The 20,368-nt window shown below is 49.9% G+C and overlaps 1 protein-coding gene across 6 annotated transcripts in view; it reads left to right on the plus strand.

Annotated features, from left to right (window-relative positions):
* The first annotated feature begins 2,845 nt into the window (after positions 1-2,845).
* Positions 2,846-20,368, plus strand: part of LOC149346618 (uncharacterized) — a 31,273-nt gene continuing 13,750 nt past the window's right edge. For 2 of the 6 annotated variants that reach the window (XM_089586537.1, XM_089586538.1), the window contains exons 1-8: positions 2,846-3,302; positions 5,329-5,453; positions 7,520-7,612; positions 8,366-8,471; positions 9,307-9,402; positions 10,866-10,988; positions 13,765-13,842; positions 16,709-16,826. In XM_089586537.1, coding sequence (XP_089442663.1) covers positions 10,912-10,988; positions 13,765-13,842; positions 16,709-16,826 — 273 coding nt within the window. In that variant the 5' untranslated portion in view covers positions 2,846-3,302; positions 5,329-5,453; positions 7,520-7,612; ... (1 more) ...; positions 9,307-9,402; positions 10,866-10,911. The other 4 variants (XM_089586539.1, XM_089586541.1, XM_089586540.1 and 1 more) reach the window with 4 other exon arrangements.

The raw sequence follows: 20,368 nt of genomic DNA on the forward strand, positions 1-20,368 counted from the left end.
AACCTGAGTGGGAGTGAAAGGAGAGGAAGAGTGGCCACCAATGGAGGAAATGAAAATTGTATTTGAGGAAAGGAAATCACGCGGTAACTGTCTCACATATCTCGGTGTACACAAGGGTACTGGCAGGGTAGTGGCGCATCGCTTAACCACTCGACCACAGCACTAGGAGGGGTGCGCAGACTGCCAGGGGTGCATTAAAGTAGACAATGACTATGAGCAAGCGTGAGAATTAACCCATTACGCTATTCGCTATTGAGTCATGACCTTAACGCAAAGCACAAGTGTCCCCTTCTTATTTTTTTCTGCCGTTTGCGCGCTGCACTTAGCAGGAGCCAGTCTCGAGCCAGCTACTTGGATGACGGGCAGTTGTGGCCAGATACACCGGCCGAAGTACGTCTGCCTCACGGGTACCGGAAGTGTGGCATAAAAATTTAGGGGGTGTCGACCTAAATTGCGGTGAGGCGAAAGCCTTTTGAGCGGTGTTGCAGCTTGTGTCACTGATGTGTGGTTAAGATGTTAAGTACACAATTCTTTGTGAATCTTAAACGCTGGCGGCCTTGGAAGGCGTTTGGGAGGCATCCGTTTGATTCTGTCTGTCTGCAAACACTCTACAGCGTCGTAGACAAGGAGAACTACATATGCGTTGGCAGGAAGTCGCGTAGCCATTAGCACGCTCTCGGCTGCGGAACGGAAAGATGGTTTTGTAATGCCATCGTGGACAAAGATTTTTTTCTGGCCCAGCTGACTAGAAAAAGCGTGACACCTCTGCTGACAACCTCATGTCCACAACGATGCGGCATTAAAGGCTTTCGCCTTAAAACCAACACCTGACCAGCAGGGGTGTGAACCACGTTTATCCGAAAATGTGTTGTAGCATCGTCACAAGGCACAATTCGGCATAGTTTTGATGCCGCCGCCGTCGGTTGTTCCTCGAAAGGCTTCGGAGGGGGTAGACAATTTTTTCTAGTAGATTCCTGAAGCAAATCTGCGTGACGATTCCCATTCACTAATAATCTATAGGACCACATGAACATTTTTGGTCTTGATTTCAGGAATTAGAACGAATCAAAAGGTTCATTTTTCCTCTTCAGTAAATTTGACCATCCCTGCTGCAAAAACATCGGCACAGGAATAAAGAGTAAGAAAGAAGAATAGGAAAAAACCTTTTACAGCTTACCCTACAGAGCGCCTGTCCTCACAACTTATTTCATGCTCAGGTTGCTCTCTGGAAGCAACCCAGTCAGCTTGGCCACGTGACCTTGCGACGTCTTAACAACCTCCCCACTGAAATGTCACCAAACGGACCCCCGTTGAGATGTCAGTCAAAAAAAAATGGCCAGGCTTAGCTTATGGTTAAGCCTAGGATGCGAAGCATAGTCGGCTTCGGTGAGACATTCTTGAGTCTGCAGTAAAACCATTTCTTCTGCGCGCTGCTCCTTTCGTTTCTCACGTTGCTTCTTCCGGTAAGCACGCTCCTTTACAAGGCGCTGTTCCCGCTTTTCAGGAGTTTCTTCAGCACGCATTTTCCGTTTGGTAGCATTTCGCCGCTCGAACCGAGTAGAAGTACTCGAAGCTTCATCCTTCACCTCGGCATCGGTTGTCGAACGCTGCCGTCTAGCTGCATACTGTGCACGTCGCTTGGCAAGCCGTACTTCTCGTTCTTCTCCCGTTCCCGTGGCTCTTTGTAACTTGCGCTTTGCGGTCTGGCGAGCCGCCCTCTACCTGGCCGACATCTCGCTGCTCAACTGACTCAACGAGTGCGCCGCCTTTTGCGTGACGTCAGTATCTCCTAGCGGTAGGAGCGGGAGTTAGGCCGCCGGCGGAGGCTGCCCGTCCGCAAGCGAGCGCACGAGGCCCCAGCTTTCACAGCTCTTCTGACGTCATATCACGTGGTGCGCCGATGAAGGTCAAGTGGTAGCTACGCGGCGTGCGCGGCGCAGCAAGGAAGAGCTCGGTTGTGCGAGTAATATGCTTCGCATAATAATGAATAATCAAGAAACGCTTCTGCGGAAGAGCAACCTGGGTTTCGCAAAGCTCAACGCTGGCTGTGTTTCAGGGAGTAACCTGCCGGGCCAGTGACGGATCGCTTAACCGCTGTTCCACTGAGCCATATCGGTATTACGACTTTGAGCGGCCTATGAATTTAAGCACGAGAGTACCAATGCCGCATATGGGTATTAACCTATTTACGCAATCGAGAGATGCCTCCCATTTTTATGCATATAGCTCTCACTAGAGTGGCGCTGCAGTGTCCCGGATTATGACTGAGCTAGCTGTGTTAGCTTGACACAACTTGTTTTTAGAATACTGGTCCTTTTGATGGGTTTACTTACTATTCGTGGTCCTCCAAGCTGTTCTGTAGAGAAGACGTTCACGTAAACATGTCTTACGTAATCGTGAAGGGATTTCTGTAGCGACAGTTGTACGTACCACACTCTGCAAAAGCACTTGATTGTCGACTGCGATCACCGCCTCATCTGTTACGTCTTCCTCCCGCGTCCCCGTCTTCCTCCGGCATCCCCATCACAGCACCAGTTCTGCCTGTGGCGGATGTCCTGCAGCCTAGCTGTGTATTTGGCGCGGTTTCAGAGCTCTCGCTTCTTACATGGCGGAAAATGCTTTCGAAAAGAGGGTTTGCGATGCAGCCTGACGATTTTTGCTGCTATTGAGGGTGGATGTATTCGTCGTTATTTTAAGCAGAGTTTTATTATAACTGAGGAAGGTATTTGATGAAGTATATTAACGCGATAGCGTTAGACAGCGTCTGCCGCAGGAAAACCGGCGACGTCGTAGTCGTCGTTGACGGTAGGTGAAAAATTCGCATAAAAATCCAGGAAAGCAACCTTAGCGGGCAGGTGGAGCAGCTAGGTCATGAAATGTTGTGGTGTCATCACAACATTCCCACCAGATTGTGAGCAAACTGCCCATAGTGGCAGGTGACAGTTAATGTTTGGTCGATCGGTAAGAGCAGCCCTTGCTACACAAGGTCCAGCACTGAGAGCACCTGTCATTGCAGGGTAGTGGCTAATCGCTTAACCACTGCATCACTGCACCAGGACATCCGCACATGGTTCGATGAAAGTAGAGAATTAATTACCTTCTGCATGCATAAGAATTAACCCATTAAGCTACTCTGTCATGCCCTTAAGACGGAGCATAAGTGTTCCCTCTAATTTATTATGCCGTTTGCGCACTGCACTTTGCAGGAGCTGGTCTCGGGCCAGGTCCCCGGATGACGGGCAGTCGTGGCCAGCTACACTGGCCGAAGTATGTGGCCGAAAAGCCACATCTGACCAGCAGGGGTGAGAAACGCTTTTATCAGAAAATATGTTTAAACATCATCGCAAGGCTTCCTTGGGCCTAGTTGTGATGCCGCCGCCGTCGGCTGTTCCTTGAAAGCTTCAGAGCGGGTAGACATTTTCTCGAGTCGATCAGTGAAAGAGATCTTCGTGGCCATTCCCATCCACTGATAAACTAGGACCACATGATTCTTTTGGTCGTGACTTCACGAATTAGAATAACACGATTTAAATTTTTTTATGCCCAATAAAATTTGCTTTTCCTGAGAAAAATTGCGTACAGCTTACCCTACAGCGCCTGTCCTTACAGCTGATTCTATGTGAGCAGCAATTATGGACATTTTCATTGTCTGAATAGAGGTTGCTAATAAACAGCAGTCGTATGAAGGCGTGTTCAGAGCGGCGCGTCGCGAAGGCTATGCGTCCTGCCTTAACCGGAGATGATATGGAGTGTATGACGGCCGGCACGCCGACTTGCGTAGCACTATCATTGTGAGGTTAGTGAATGGGAATCTAGAACGTTACATGAAGCCGCTTGAGCAGGACGGAGTGAACGACTCTTGGGCCACGTATATCGCCAAGTAGAAACCCGGTCAACGGGCGGCAGCCCCTGGAACAAACATGGTGGATTGTTTGCTCCCCACCGCGACGATTTCACAGAACACGTCACTGGACGGCCATGATGAACGGAGTGTCCACGCCTGTAGGGACAGAGGAGAATAACTGTACTTCCTGGTCGTCGAACGATTAGCGCGTTCTTATCAGAAAGATCCCATAAAAGAAAACGATGTTTTTTAATAGCTATGAACGAAAGTGACGGACGATTTAGTGTTGTCAGACGAAATGCTAATGAGGTGCACTAGCAGTTCGGTTTTAACTTCGATTTTGTTTTCAGTTAGAGGCTCGGTTTTTACGGTCTGTCAGTCTTGAAATAAAGTGGGCAGATTGCACACAACTCTGTGGGCACGTTGCCACATACCACAGTCAAGCAGACTTCAAACAAACTTCAGTGATAGCCTCTAAAAGACATGCATGTGTCGCGGCAACTGGCTGCTTTCACGAGTGAACTGCATGATATCCGCTATTTTTGGTGACCATGCGTTGGCATCATGCCATGGTAAGCATTGTTTGGATTTTTTAACTCACTACGGAGTTTTCTGACCGTTGACGTCATGAATTTAGATCTAGCAGCGTCGAAAATATTTATCATTCCTAGATTCCAGTTTCTAGTGAGTACAGTCGTGTGTCCTTAATGTGGACGCTTTGGTTTAAGACCCAAACTGTACAAGGAGTGAATCGTCCTTTACAGTGAATGAGGCGACTAGGCTGGAGACTCCCATCGAAAAGTGGATAGCATGACTAGCATTGATAAAAAAAATTGGCAGAGGCTCAGCTTGGTTAAGCCAGGAAATTGCGAAAGCAACTTCATCCGTTTCTTCAGCCCGCATCCGCCTTGTCTACCGCCGCTCTGCGTAGACGGCTGTCGTTTTTGCACCTGAGAGAAGGATGCTGTCTCTTACGCGCATTGCAACGAGCTTCCCTAGCGGTGGGCGGCATCGTCGCGAAGCAATGTTAAGCCGGTGGTGTTTGGCACAGCTACTGCTTACTAGCGACGTGAGTTGAGCCTAATCTCTTCGGCGTAACGCCACAATTGCACTCCTAGCGGAGAGCGCGGGAGTTAGGCGCAGGTGAAGGCACCGCTGCTTTCTCCGACGGCGCGAGATGGTCGCCCAACTCTTCGGCGTGACGTCACAACATCTGTTGCGCTCCTAGCGGAGAGCGCGGGTGTTAGGCGCCGGTGAAGGCACTGGCGCTTCCTCCGACGGCGCGAGATGGTCGTCCAGCTCTTCGGCGTTACGTCACACATGACGTCACACGTGGTGCATGGCACCGCCGCGTCACGGCAAATCCTTGAAAGTGCAAGCAGTATTGCTTTCGCAATCATAATCGAGACACTGTATAGGTTGGCGCACATTTGTGACTGGGCCATGATGGGCCGCGCCTTCTGAAACCTTTCGTAACGATGCAGACCTCAGCACCACACTGCATGCTCCTGATGTCGATGGCCATGGCATCGTGTGGAATACCTGCATCGCGTGCTGGCTTCCCGGCGGCAGCGAGTCCTGTAGTATTTTTTCACACTACGTTGACCAGGTGAGTTATTTTCGACGTCCGACACTTTCTTTATTTCTCTGCTACAGATTACTGCTTAGTGATTTGCTTAACTTGCATGTCAAGATTGTCTATTATTGTGTGTGTGTGTGTGTGTGTATGTGTGCGTGTTTGCGTGTGTGTGTGTGTGTGTGTGTGTGTGTGTGTGTGTGTGTGTGTGTGTGTGTGTGTTTGCGTGTGTGTGTGTGTGTGTGTGTGTGTGTGTGTGCGCGTGTGTGTGCGTGTGCGTGCGTGCGTGTGTCATGCACTCTGTACCCGTTATTGTATACGTGTGCTATCGAAGACACATATCTTAGACAATATGTGCGAAGACCCACAGTGCGCTTTTTGGTGCTGTTGCATTTAAGTACAAGAATTTAAGAACAATGAAAAGTTTTCGTCGTATAAATTTTAGAGAACAAAGCACGAGCGTAAGCGTAATTTGGCCGAGCCATTCTGAGAAGGCGGACGCCTTCATCAGGTTGCGTGCAAGCTTAAACGAGCGTAGAAGTTCCACTTCTAGCTTTTAAGCAGCGGGCGGTTTTGAATTGCGAGAAAAGTGGCTGAAATGACCGAGACGCTCCGTTGACCGACCCCATCTCTCATGTTACTGAATTAATTCAACGGAAACTTTTGCTCATTAGCACAAAAATTTTGTCCGATAATCTACATGACTAGTATCCGGTCTAATACAAAACGAGACATTTGAACAACCGCGATAAGAAATGTCTGAACGAAGAATTCAGTAAAATAAAAACAGGGGAGTGAGACAGCGAAATCCTCCGGTGTCGGGTCGAATAGAAAGCAAACCATTTGTGTAACCGCTTAAAGAAGTCCCTGGTCCCACCATGTAACTTCCCGCAGATACTGCATTTTGTTTTCTGAGAACATTCGTTTTAACTTTTTTGATGAAACGGAGAGTTCCATTGATTTCCAGCCGCTCGCTTTCTTTCCAGTGGTTCCAGGTAAAAAATTGACCTTTCTTCGATTTTGAAATTAAGTTCAGTCACTGGCGCCTTGTTTCAGTACACTTGCTGTTTTGCAGAGCTTTCTTCTTTTCACAAAATTTATTCTTGGAGTATGTCATATGATAACCTATAGACGCGCTCACGGCAGTTCCGTTTTTGGGCCTCGGCGAACTCGCGTTCCTTATCAGTTACTGGCGCTACACTACTAACTCGGACACGCGTAAAATTTCGCGCTTTGAAACTACCACCCAGATAGTTTCATAGGTTCCTGCGTTAATCTTAACCATCCATTACCATAAGTTGTCCTTACTGGGCGAAACATTCTGGGGGGACTTAGACTTTCTAAAGTGCGTAGAGGCGAAAGTGTTTTCCGCACCTTTTTGACTGCCTCTGGGGCACTGGTGAAGTCACCACGGGATGACGTCACACAATACTAATTATTAAGTAATGACCCATTATTAATCAATGGCCACTTAATGATTAATGACTACATGCTAATTAACTGCTAATTAATGACACTTAAGCTTCGCGTTTAGGAGTGGAACGCGAAAGCGTGTAGCGCTACTAGGGAGTCCACGGACGCCACCATCCGTTCGGCACGATGCCTTCCTTGCCCTATGAACGCAACGCTTCTTGAGGAAAGCAAATAGCGCAGCAATTCTGTCATCTCGGCAGACACCTCAGCCGCACCGTACAGGAAGGGAGAAAGTGGGAGTGAAAGAAGAGACCGAAAGAGTGGCCGCAATGAAGGAAATGAGAATTGTATTCGACGAAAGGAAATTGCGCAGTAACTGTCTCGTATATCTCGGTGGACACCCGTCATTTGTTTGTAGAGGAAGGGGGGAAGTGGGAGTGAAAGAAGAAAGAGAAAGAGGGGCCGTAATGAAGAAAAGGAATACGGTATTTGAGGAAAGGCTATTATGCAGTAACACACTTATCTCGGTGGGCACCCATCAAAAGCCTGACACCTCTGCTGACAAGCTTGTGCTGACAGCCTTCTATCGACAATAATGAGGCATTAAAGGCTTTCACCTTAAAAATTGTTAACACCGTACGCAATTGTATATTGTGGTGGCGGAAACCCGGTTTTCTTCCCTGCAGATGGGCAGCACATGACAGCAGCAGCTCTGGATGCATACTGGGTCGAACGCAAGCATCGCGTGCATTGAGTGCCGGTCAAAAGGCACCCCAAGTGTAAGTCTTTCCTGGGGGAGACCTGGAGTATCTTAGTTAAAAATGTGCATTTAAAAAATTCTGGAGAAGACAAGAATTCATATGCTTCAACATTCACGACCACTTTAACGGAGCTAAATTTCTATAACCTTTCAATGGTATTCTTTTTACTTATAAGCACTTAGTCAGCCTCGTGAAAATGTGTGGATGGGGGCCACCATTACACAAACGTCCTGCGGCCTAGCTCTTTCTTTTGGTGCGGTTTCAGAGCTCTCGGTTCTTACATGGCGGAAAATGCTTTCGTACAGAGGGTTTGTAGCGAAGGCTGACGATGTTTCCTACAATTGCGGTTTGATGTATTCGTTGTTATTTTAAGCACAGTTTTATATAAGAAGATATTAGGTGAAATATATTAACAGGATGGTGTGGCGTTGTGGCGCCATCCAAACCTGCCCCACCAGATTGTGAGCAAAATGGCCACAGTGGCAGGCGGCACTTATCTAAAGATTGCCCACTCGGGATGAGCAACCTGGGCAGCACACGGCCCACCGCTTGGAGCACCTGCCATCGGAGGGTAGTGGCGCATCGCTTAACACTCCACCACTGCACTAGGAGGGGTGTGCGGACTGTAAGGAGTCGATCAAAGTATGGATTGGCCGTCTACATGCGCGAGAATTAACCCAGTACGCTATTCGCTATTGAGTCATGCCCATAAGGCGGAGCATAAGTGTACCCTTCTAATTTTTTCTGCCGTTTTGGCGCTGCACTTTGCAGGAGCCGGTCTCGAGCCAGGTCCCCGGATGATGAGCAGCCGTGGCCAGCTACACCGACCGTAGTAAGTCCGCCTCAGGGGTGCCGGAAGTCAGGCCAAAAACTTCAGGCAGGCAGTTTGTTGATCTAAAGTGCGGTGAGGCGGAAGCATTACGCGCAGTGTGGCAGCTTGTGTCACTGATGTGTGGTTAAGGAGGTGATTAAGTACACAATTGTTTGTGAATCTCAAATGCTGGCGACACTGGAGGGCTTTTGGGAGGCATCTGTCTGATTCGGCGCCTTTCTGCAAGCACTCTCCAGCGTCCTGTACAAGGATAACTACATATGCGTTGGCAGGCAGTAGCGTAGACATTGGCACGCTCTGACCGTTCCCATTCACTCATAAACTTTAGAAACACATCAACTTTATCGGTTGTGACTTCAGGAATTAGAATGAATCAAAAGTTTTATCATTTCTTCCTCGTCAATAAATTTGACCATCCCTGCTGCAAAAACATCGGCACAGGAATAAAGAGTAAGAAAGAAGAGTAGGAAAAAACTTCTTACCGCTTACCTTACAGAGCGCCTGTGCTCACAACTGATTTCGTGCTCAGGTTGCTCTCTCCGAGCAACCCAGTGAGCTTGGCCGCGTGACCATGCGACGTCGTAATAACCTCCCCACTTAAATATGAGCAAACGGACGCCCGTTGAGCTGTAAGTTAAAATAATGATTAATCAAAAAAGGCTGCTGCAGAAGAGCAACCCGGGTCTCGTAAGGCTCAATGGTGGCCGGACGACTGCCCCAGGAGAGGTTTGCGGACTCCCTGAGTTCGATGAAAGTAGAGAATTAATTACCTTGTGCATACATCAGAATTAACCCATTAAGCTATTGCGTCATGCCCTTAAGACGGAGCATAAGTGTTTCCTCTAATTTTTATATGCCGTTTGCGCGCTGCACTTTGCAGGAGCTGGTCTCGGGCCAGGTCCCCGGATGACGGGCAGTCGTGGCCAGCTACACGGGCCGAAGTATGTGGCCGAAAAGCAACATCTGACCAGCAGAAGTGAGAAACACTTTTATCAGAAAAAATGTTTGAACATCATTGCAAGGCTTATTGGGGCCTAGTTGGGATGCCGACGCCGTCGGCTGTTCCTTAAAAGTTTCGGAGCGGATAGACAATATCTCGAGTCGATCTGTGAAACAAATCTTCGTGGCCATTCCCATTGACTGATAAACTAGGACTGCATGTTCCTTTCGGTCGTGACTCAACGAATTAGAATCAAAAGCTTTAAAAGTATTTACCTCTTATAAAATTTGCTTTTTCTGAGAAAGTAAAATTGCGTACAGCTTACCCTACAGCGCCTGTTCTCACAGCTGATTCCATGTGAGCAGCAATTATGGATATTTTCATTGCCTGAATAGAGGTTGCCTAATAAACAGTACTCGTATGAAGGCGTGTTCAGAGTGGCGCGTCGCGAAGGCTATGCGTCCTGCCTTAACCGGAGATGATACGGAGTGTGTAACGACCGGCGATCCGCCTAGCCTTCCGCTATCATTGTGAGGTTAGCGAATGTGAATCTAGAACGTTACATGAAACCGCTTGAGCACGACGGACCGACCGACTCATGGGACACGTATATCGCGTAGCAGAAACTCGGTCAACGGGCGGCAGCCCCTGGAACAAACATGGTGGATTGTTTGCTCCCCACCACGACGATTTCACAGAGCACTTTGATGGACTGCCATGTCGAACGGAGTGACCACGCATGTAGGGACAGAGCACAACAACTGAATTTCCTGTGCGGCTAACGATTAGCGCGTTCTTCTCAGAAAGGCTCCATAAAAGAAAACGAGGTTTTTTTAATAGCTGTGAATGGGAACAAAATGATGGCCAATTTAGTGTGGTTAGACGAAATGCTAATCAGGTGCACTAGCACTTCGGTTTAAACTTCGATTTTGTTTTCAGTTAGAGGCTTGGCTTTGAAGGCCATTCAGCCTTGAAATAAAGTGCGCAGGTTCCACTCAACCCTGTGGGCACGTTGCCAGCTGCCACTGTGAAGCAGACTTTAAACAAACTTGACTGAGAGCCTCTAAAAGGCATGCAGGTTTCGCTGCAATTTTTTGCTTTCAGGAGTGAAATGCAATATCGGTTATTTTTGGTGACCATGGGTTGGTATCACGGCATGGTAGGCATGGTTTGGAAATTTTAACTTATTACGCATTATTCTTATCGTCGACGGCATGAATTTAGATCTAGCAGCGGGGCCAATATTTATCGTTCCTAAATTCCCGTTTCTAGCGAGTGCAGTCGTGTGTCTTTAATATGGACGCTCTGGCTCAAGACCCAAACTGTACTAGGAGCGAATGGTGCTGTACCGTGACCGAGGCGACTAGGCTGGAGACTCCCTTCGAAAAGTTGATAGCTTGACAAGCATTGATAATAATCGAGGCAGTGTGTAGGTTGACGTGCATTTGTGACTGGGCCATGATGGGCCGCGCGTTCTGAAACTGTGCGTAACGATGCAGACATCAACAGCTCACGGCTGCTCCTGATGTCGATGGCCATGGGATCATGTGGAATACCTGCATCGCATGCTGGCGTCCCGGCGGCAGCGAGTCCTGTAATATTTGTCACACTAGGTTGACCAGGTGAGTTATTTTTGACGTCCAACTCTCTCTTTATACCACTGCTACGCACTATTCATTAGTGATTTGCTTAGCTTGCATGCCGCGATTGTCTACTATTGTGTCTATGTGGTTCCAACGTCCACTAAAGCAATATAGCGGGGCACTTTTTGCGTCCCCCCTCTGTCAACTTTATTTTATACTTGTGCTATCAAAGACACACATCGTGGAGAGATTGAGCGGAAACACAGGATGCGCTTTTTGGCGGTGGTGCATTGAAGAAGAGGAATTTAAGAACAATGAAGTGTTTACTCGCATAAAATTGAGAGAACAAAGCACGAGACTAAGCGTAATGGGGCCGAGCTATTTGGCGACCCATCCTAAGAAGACGGAGGAGTTCTTCAGGTTACTGCAAGCTCAGTCCAGCATACAAGGGCAACTCACTTCTATCCTTGAAGCAGCGGATGGAACTTAAATGTAAGAAAAGTGGCTGAAATAACAGCACGGCTCCATTGATTTACACTATATCTTGCATTACTGGATCAGACAGCGGAATCTTTAGCTGTTCATTCAAGGAGAATTTGTACATAATATTTGGACAGATAACACATGGTTAGTGTCCGGTCCAATACAAAACGAGACATTTGGGCAGCCGCATTACCAAATGTCGCAACTAATATTTCAACAAAATCTTAACAGGGAAGTAAGACAGCGAAATCATCCGGTGACCGGTCGGTTACAAAACAAGGCATTTGGGCAACCACTTAATGGAAGTGTGAATCATCGTTTGAACAAAATGTACATATAATTCTTTCAAAATGCAAATAGCTGAACCACATTCTTAGTTGATTTTACCGGAAAAAGAACTTCAAAGAGAGCTTGAAATCTCTTAGAATTTCTATTTCCCATGTTTTTGTGACCTTCGTCGGGATGAATTCCATTAACTAATCTCTCGCATTATGTATTGTTATCGAACGGAAGGTTAAAATTGCTGCCAGCAGCATGCCTTGTGTTGTGAAAAGGCAAAATGATTATGATCGGCAGGACAGGAGAGTTAGTTGTTAATAGGCTATTTACTCTGAGATTCACTATATAAATGCGCTGACCAAAAAATGTTGCTGCTCGAAGTTGCTCAAACAAACATGTTTTTCCACGGACGATTCAGTGAAGAAGTTATGATCCATAAAGGTCGTTTTCGTCGACGTTGCAGAAGTGTTTGGTATTTGCCCGTGGCCCCATAACTAACAGAATAACTTATGCGGCAATGAATAAATGAACAATGCAAGCTGTGTGATTTTTTTTAGGAAAGTCGTTTCTTGTGTAGGCGGCAACGGCATAGTTTCGTGTCCTTCATTTAACCCTAAAATTCGTCATGAATGAATGTTTATATTTAAAAAACCACTAAAACTTTCTGACAAGGGGTGTAGAACAAATTGCATGTCTCCTTTTGCGGTGGAGAGAGCCTTAAAATGCTTTAGACATCACTGCGCTTAGCTTGGAAGGGGTTGCAGGACTCTGGGCAGGCTGGCAGGCACTGAGCAACGCAGGAGATACAGTGGCTAACATGGAAGTGGCACTGGAATGCACCTCTCGCAAAACTAGTACCTGGTCCCACCATGTCACTTCCCGCAGATACTGTATTTTATTTTCTGAGAACATTCGTTTTATCTTTTTTTGATGTAACTGAGTTGCATTGATTTCCAGCCGTTCGCTTTTTTTTGGGTGGTTCAATGGAAAGAATTTATTTTTCTTCGATCTTGAAATGAAGTTTCATTTACTCGCGCCTTGTTTCGGTACATTTCCTGTTTTTCAGCGCTTAGTTCTCCTCACAGAATTTATTCTTGGAGTATGTCATATGATACCGTATAGACACGCTCATAGCAGTTCCGTTAATGGGCCTCGGCGAACTCACGTTCCTCTGGTATCAGTTACTGGCGCTACACTACGAACTCGGACAAGCCTAAAATTTCGCGTTTGAAACTACCACCCAGATAGTTTCATAGTTTGCTGCGTTAACTGTAACCCTTCATTACCATAAGTTGTCCTTACTAGGCAAAAAATTCAGGGGGCATTTTGACTGTCTATAGTGCGTAGAGGCGAAAGCGTTTTCCGCACCACTTTGACTCCCCCTGTGGCACCGGTGACGTCACCACTGGATGAGGTCACACATAATTAGGTACTTATTACTAAGTAATAAATAACTACTAATTAGTGACTGATCACGTCTTAATGACTAAATACTAATTAACTGCTAATTAATTACGCTTAAGCCTCGCCTTTAGGAGTGGAACGCGACAGCGTGTTGTAGCGCTGCCAGGGAGTTCATGGAACGCCACCACCCGTTCTGCGCAGTGCCTTGCGCTTTTTGAGTAAAGGAAAGTGCGCAGTAATTCTCTGCCATCTCGGTGGACACCTCAACCGGTGGGAGTGACCTGAACGATGGACACCTGAACCTGAGTGGGAGTGAAAGGAGAGAAAGAGTGGCCCACAATGAAGGAATTGAAAATTGTATTTGAGGAAAGGAAATCACGCGGTAACTGTCTCACATATATAGGTTGACACCAGGTTAGTGGCAGGGTAGTGGCGCATCGCTTAATCACTGCATCACTGCTCTAGGAGGCGTGTGCAGGCTGCCATGGGTGTATTAAAGTAGACAATACCCGTGTGCAAGCGTGAGAATTAACTCACGAGTATTAACCCATTACGCTATTCGCTATTGAGTCATGACCTTAACGCGGAGCACAAGTGTCCTCTTCCAATTTTTTTTTTTTTTTTGCCGTTTGCGCGCTGCACTTTGCAGGAGCCGGTCTCGGGCCAGCTACTTGGATGATGGGCAGTCCTGCCCAGATACACCGGCCGAAGTACGTCTGCCTCACGGGTACCGGAAGTCAGGCCAAAAAATTTAGAGGAGCACTTTGTCAACCTAAAGTGCGGTGAGGCGAAAGCCTTTTGAGCCGTGTTGCAGCTTGTGTCACTGATGTGTGGTTAAGATGTTAAGTACACAATTCTTTGTGAATCTTAAACGCTGCCGCCATTGGAGGGCGTTTGGGAGGCATCCGTCTGATTCGATGTCTTTCTGCAAACACTCTCCAGCATCCTAGACAAGGAGTAGATATGCGTTGGCAGGAAGTAGCGTAGCCATTAGCACGCTCTCGGCTGCGGAACGGAATGATGGTGGTTCGAATCCCATCGTGGACAATTTTTTTTTAGGCCTAGCTGACTAGAAAAAGCGTGACACCTCTGCTGACAACCTTATGTCCACAACGACGCGGCATTAAAGGCTTTCGACTTAAAAGCCACTCCTGACCAGTAGGGGTGTGAACCACTTTTATCCGAAAATATTGTTACGTGGCGGCCAGCCGAAGAATGAGACGTGGTGAACCATGAGCCAGAGATGATTTTATGACCGCTGGACTAGCGCGAGCGCTCCGTCCCGCGCAACTGCCAGCTTAGTCTTTGTCACACTACCCGGGGCCTCCGAGCGATCGTCCCGATCGGTGACGAACAGACGGCGGAATGGCAATGGTCTTGAGTGGGGGGTTGAACAGTTTGTGGAAGATGGTGCAGTGCTGGCCGCCACGATGAGAAAGACGAGAGAATGAGTCCCGGTCCACGAAGCATCCGGGCAGTAGGGTGCCAGGAGCTGACGGCCGAGGCCCTTGGACGCACCGAACGGCAGGGACAGGGGGGCGGTGTCCTCATGTGTGGGCAGGGTCTTGCGTCGTTCGGGTCTTGGGTCGGTCGGGTCTTGGGTCGGATGGGTCTTGAGTCGTCGCGTCTTGTGGTCCGGGCGGGGGACCGGGGCTGGGGTGTGCGGTGTGGTCGGTTCAGGTCGGGCGGGCTGGGGCACGGCCGTGCGGGGCGGACCAAGTACCCACGGCCGACGTCCACGGCAGGCGCAGGACGCCGAAGCTCCGTGACCAGGATGGCGGTGAAGGGACCCCAGCACCTCACACCAAATGTTACGTGCCGGCCAGCCGAAGAATGAGACGTGGTGAACCATGAACAAGAGATGATTTTATGACCGCTGGCCTAGCGCGAGCGCTCCGTCCCGCGCCACTGCCAGCTTCGTCTTTGTCACAATGTGTTGTAGCATCGTCACAAGGCACATTTCGGCATAGTTTTGATGCCGTCGCCGTCAGTTGTTCCTCGAAAGGGTTCGGAGGGGGTAGACAAATTTTCTAGTAGTTCCGTGAAGCAAATCTTCGTGACAATTCCCATTCACTGACAATCTATAGGACCACATGAACATTTTCGGTCGTGATTTCAGGAATTAGAATGAATCAAAAGTTTCATCAGTATTTCCTCGTCAGAAAATTCGACTATCCCTGTTGCAAAAATTTCTTCCCAGGAATAAAGAGTAAGAAAGAAGAATAGGAGAAAATTTCTTATAGCTTACACTACACTGCGCCTGTCCTCGCAACTGATTTCGTGCTCAGGTTGCTCTCTGGTAGCAACCCAGTCACATTGGCCGCGTGACCTTGCGACGTCTTAACAACCTCCCCACTGAAATGTCACCAAACGGACCCCCGTTGAGATGTCAGTCAAAATAATTAATAATCAAAAAAGTCTTCTGCGGAAGACCAACCTGGGTTTCGCAAAGCTCAACGCTGGCGGTGTTTCAGGGAGTAACCTGCAGGGCCAGTCACGGATCGCTAAATCGCTGTTCCACTGAGCCATATCGATATGAGGACTTTGAGCGGCCTATGAATGTAAGCACGAGAATACTAATTCCGCGTATGGGTATCAACCCATTTACGCAATCGAGAGATAAATGCAGATCAAAGTGTCGCCTCCCATTTTTGTGCATATAGCTCTCACTTGAGTGGCGCTGCAGTGTCCCGAACTATGACTGGGCAAGCTGTGTTAGGTTGACATAACTTGTTTTTAGAATACTGGTCCTTTTGATGGGTTTAATTACTATTCGTAATCCTCCAAGCTGTTCTGTAGAGAAGGCGTTCACGTAAACATGTCTTACGTAATGGTGAAGGGATTCTTTCAGCGATAGTTCTACGTACCACACTCAGCGAAAGCACTTGATTGTCGACAGGGATCACCGCCTCATTCGTTACCTCCGCCTGCCGCGTCCCCTTACAGCACCCGTTCTGCCTGTGGCGGATGTCCTGCGGCCTAGTTCTTTATTCGGCATGGTTTCAGAGCTCTCGCTTCTTACGTAACGGAAAATGCTTTCGCACAGATGGTTTGTGATGCAGGCTGAGGATTTTCGCTGCATTTTAGGGTGGATGTATTCGTTGTTACTCTAATCATCGTTTTAATATAACTAAGAAGGTATTTCGTGAAGTATATTAAGGCGATGGCGTAGTCGTCGTTGACCGTAGGGGAAAAATCCCCAAAAATCTCCAGGAAAGCAACCTTAGGAGGGAGGTGGGCCAGCTAGGTCATGTGAAGTTGTGGCGTCACCACAACCTGCCCACCAGATTGTGAGCGAACTGCCCACAGTGGCAGGCGGCAGTTAATCATTGGTCGATCCGGAAGAGCAATCTGGGGCGCACAAGGTCCACCTCTGGGAGCTCCTGCCATCGCAGGGTAGTGGCGCATCGCTTAACCACTGCACCAGTGCACCAGGAGAGGTCAGCGGACTGCCAGGGTTCGATGAAAGTAGAGAATTACCTTCTGTATACATGAGAATTAACCCATTAAGCTATTGCGTCATGCCCTTAATGCGGATCATAAGTGTCCCCTCTAAATGTTTTTTTCTGCTGCTTGCGCGCTGCACTTTGCAGGAGCCGGTCTAGGGCCAGGTCCCCGGATGACGGGCAGTCGTGGCCAGCTACACTGGCCGAAGTACGTCCGCCTCACGGCAGCTGGAAAAAAGGCCAAAAGCCAAACCTTACCAGCAGGGTGAGAACCTCTTTTATGCGAAAATATGTAGAAGCATCGTCACAAGGTATATTTGGGCCTAGTTTTGATGCCGCCGCCGTCGGCTGTTCCTCGAAAGCTATGGAGGTGGTGGACAATTTTCTCGACTTGATCCGTGAAACAAATCTTCGTGCCCATTGCCATTCAAAGATAAACTGGGACCACATGATCATTTCGGTCGTGATTTCACGAATTAAAATTAAAAGTCTTAAAATTTTTTATCTCCAAAATATCTTGCTTTTCCAGACAAAGGTAAGGTAGGAAGAAGAAAAAAATTGCGAAGCCACTCTGGCAACTAAAGTGTTGAGAAGAAAAAGACGAGGACGCTTTCGGGTGGATGTGACGTCACATCGTTCTCGTGGCTTTTTTGATACCGCAATTAAACACTTTTCAGGTATCTTAAGTGTTCATTACGCTTACTTACATATTTTTCTATATAATTTAACACATATTATACATTTTCCGACCATTTTGTAAGAATTTTTACTATGCACTGACGACTTGCGGTGGATGTGACACCTCACCAGTCCCGTATTTATATCCACGGCCGTGCTATTTCGCCGCAATTTTGATATTTTGATTATAATTAAATAATTATGTGGGAATCCTGGCTTTCCGCCGTCGCCTTTGCGCGGCTGTGCCGGCCTCCCGCGTTGTTTCTCCTCTTTCCTTGCTTCCGCCGCAGGCGGTGGAGAGGCGGCTGGGTGACTAATCACTGTCATTTAGCCACAGCTCCGCCCCGGCTCCCCAATGGCCTTTGCCATTGGCGCCTTTTGGCGGGAATTCCGGGACCCGCTTTGGTGGCCGCGCACTGCGCGACCGTCCGAGCGGGGCCCAGAGAGAGATCCCTCCGAGACAGCGTAAGGTGCGTACGTTACTGTTTGTCCGTGGCGGCCTTTGCCGTTCGGACCAGTGCTTACTCGAGCTCGCCTGCACGTGTCCTCTGACCTGCAGCGGCTCGAGCCTGTCCAGCGGGGTCCAGCGACCTCCGACAGGCGTACCTTGCGTTGATTGCCCACTCTCTCTCGCAACCGGCCCAACGGTCGACACGAGTGAGAGGTCACAGCACCGCCGCGGGGACATTCTCCTGCAGCGGCGTGCTAGCGGCGCGCATTGCTCGAGTCGCTTCGAGCGCGCAGCGGAGCCTTGCTCCTCGCGCGCCCCCGGGACGGGGTGACGATTGAGTGTGTGTGTACTGCTGAAGGACGACGTGAATAAACGTCTCCTTCGTGAACTTGGAGGCCTATTTCTTTGCGGCGAATCGCTCTCCTCCCAGCGGAGGTTGAGTGCACCGCGTCGGTGTCCCAGTGTGTGTGTGTGGTGACGGCTGATCGGGGCCCTTGGCTCGCGCGAAGCTCGAACCCGCGGTGGGTGGTGGCCTGTATCCACGTAGAAACCCACAACTGGCGCCCAACGTGCTAAGTCATTGGCGCTTACGCCTTTGATGACACATTAGCCGAGCAGGTCGCCTTGCCGATCACGCTTGCGCATCATGTCTACTCCCAGCGGGGCACTCGGCAGCTACATGTCGGCTCCCTACGGAGTTGTAGCGTCGTTTGATCCGCTGGCTGCTGTTCCTTCGAATAGCCAGCCAGACACCGTGGTTGGCCGCGGCCCCCGTTGGGGTTTACGGCGACACAACCCAAAATGTCGACCACGCGGCTCCCATTGGAGCTGTATCGGAAGCACCCTGCGGTGCATCCGCTGGTCACATGCCTCAGCTGTACACGCTTTCCGCCCAGTGCGAAAGCAGTTCGTGTCACGCTGCCGCAACCGGCAGCTTCGAACAGCAGCAGCCGTGCCCCGCGAGCAGTCAATTCTGCACTGGGAACGGCGAGGCGCTGGCCCGGTTCCCTGTGGAAACCACGCCGCTCATCGAACTAGGAGCCTTGCCTCCCTCGTTCGTGCAGCCCACCCAAACCTTCACCGAGGCCGGGGCGCAGGCGCTGCTAGCCAGTGCTGCCCAGATGATCCAGTCGCTGTCAGGGGCTGTTGGGACGCTTTTGGCCACGCCGAAGTTGTCTCACCCCGCGGTCAAGTTGCCCATGCCAACATACCGCGGGTATGATGACCTACTCAGTGCCCGGAATTTCCTTGAGTCCCTCACCCATTATCAGAGAACTATGGGTCTCACTGAGCAGGTGGTGCTTGCACACATCATCCCCGCAGCACTGACTGACACGGCAGCTCGGTGGCATCGGCTTTCCGGCCACCGGGCAGCGACTCTCGAGGAGTTCCGTGCAGCATTCCTGCGCGAATTCCTGCCCGCTGACTACGAGCGTAGGATGCGGCGAGAGCTGGAGCTCCGTACTCAGGCTCCGGATGAGTCGCTGCAAGAGTATGTTCGTGCGATGGAAGACCTTTTCTCAATCGCCGAGCCCAGAGCCTCGAACGAGCAGCGTGTCGAAAGGACGATCAGGCAGGCACATCCGACCTTTTCGGCTTACCTGCGCGGCGGCCGATTCCGAGATTTGGAGGAGCTGGCCGCCGAGGCAAAGCGCATTCAAGGCGACATTCTCGCCGCGCGCGCCTATCGTCCGCCACCGCCGGCAAGCGAGGCCCTTGAGCCACGCTGTGCATGGAGAGGGGCCTTGCCCTTACCCAACCGGCGACCACCCGCACAACCTGCCTTTGCAGCTGTTAGCGGGCAAAACGAGGCATGGGAGTTGAGCGACAGAGCTCTCGATCCCTACTCGTACGGGAGACGGGCAGCCTGCGCTGCACCGTTTTCTGACGCGCGTGCTGAGGGGCGCCAAGCGCTCCAACGCACAGCGGAGGGGGAAACCCGACTCGGCCGACCCTTTGGTCGTGCAGCGGGCGGACCCAGGCAGGCAGAGGCGCCATTGTCCCGCGACCAAGCTCGCGGCGGTGTGCGCTGTTTCCGCTGCCAAGAGAGGGGCCACTTAGCAAGAGAATGCACCGTAGCCAGGCCTCGTGCGAGGCAGGGAAACGGCGGCGGGGGTCGGTCGTAAAGGGACCACCGGCCCAACCTCTGCTAATTCCCTCTGCGTACAGAGCAAGCTGCCTTGCTAATGCGCACGCGCTGTTTATTCCGGTCACCATTGCTGGCCGCGAATTTTCGGCGTTACTGGATACGGGAGCCAGCGCTTCCTTGTTCGGTGAAGAGGTGTTGTCCCACTTGCAAAAGCACTCTGTGCGCTTGCGGGACTGCCGTACGGCATTCAACCTTGCGAAAGGCGTAGCCCATTCGGCTGGCGCCGCGAGGCTGACTGTCAGGTGGGGAGAGCGGACGAGACGCACGCGTTTCATCCATCTCCCAGGGCTCAGTGTGCCCATGATTCTCGGACGGGACTTTCTCCTGAAAACCGGGATCGTGGTGGACATTGCGAATGGCGCCTATCGCGACGGACCATTTTCCCAGCTTAAGCCGTTCATTAGCCCACCGGCGTCAGTATCTGCCTGCGCAGTGAAAGCGTTCGGAGAGTGCCACGCTCAGCGGACAGGGCCACGCCCTTGTGTCGAGCGTTCCGTCGTTCAGCCTCCCCTTTGGGACCGAGCGGCGC

This window comes from Amblyomma mixtum, chromosome 4 (genome assembly GCF_055824585.1).
Source record: "Amblyomma mixtum isolate Tamu chromosome 4, ASM5582458v1, whole genome shotgun sequence".
In the NCBI taxonomy this organism is placed as follows: Eukaryota; Metazoa; Arthropoda; class Arachnida; order Ixodida; family Ixodidae; genus Amblyomma; species Amblyomma mixtum.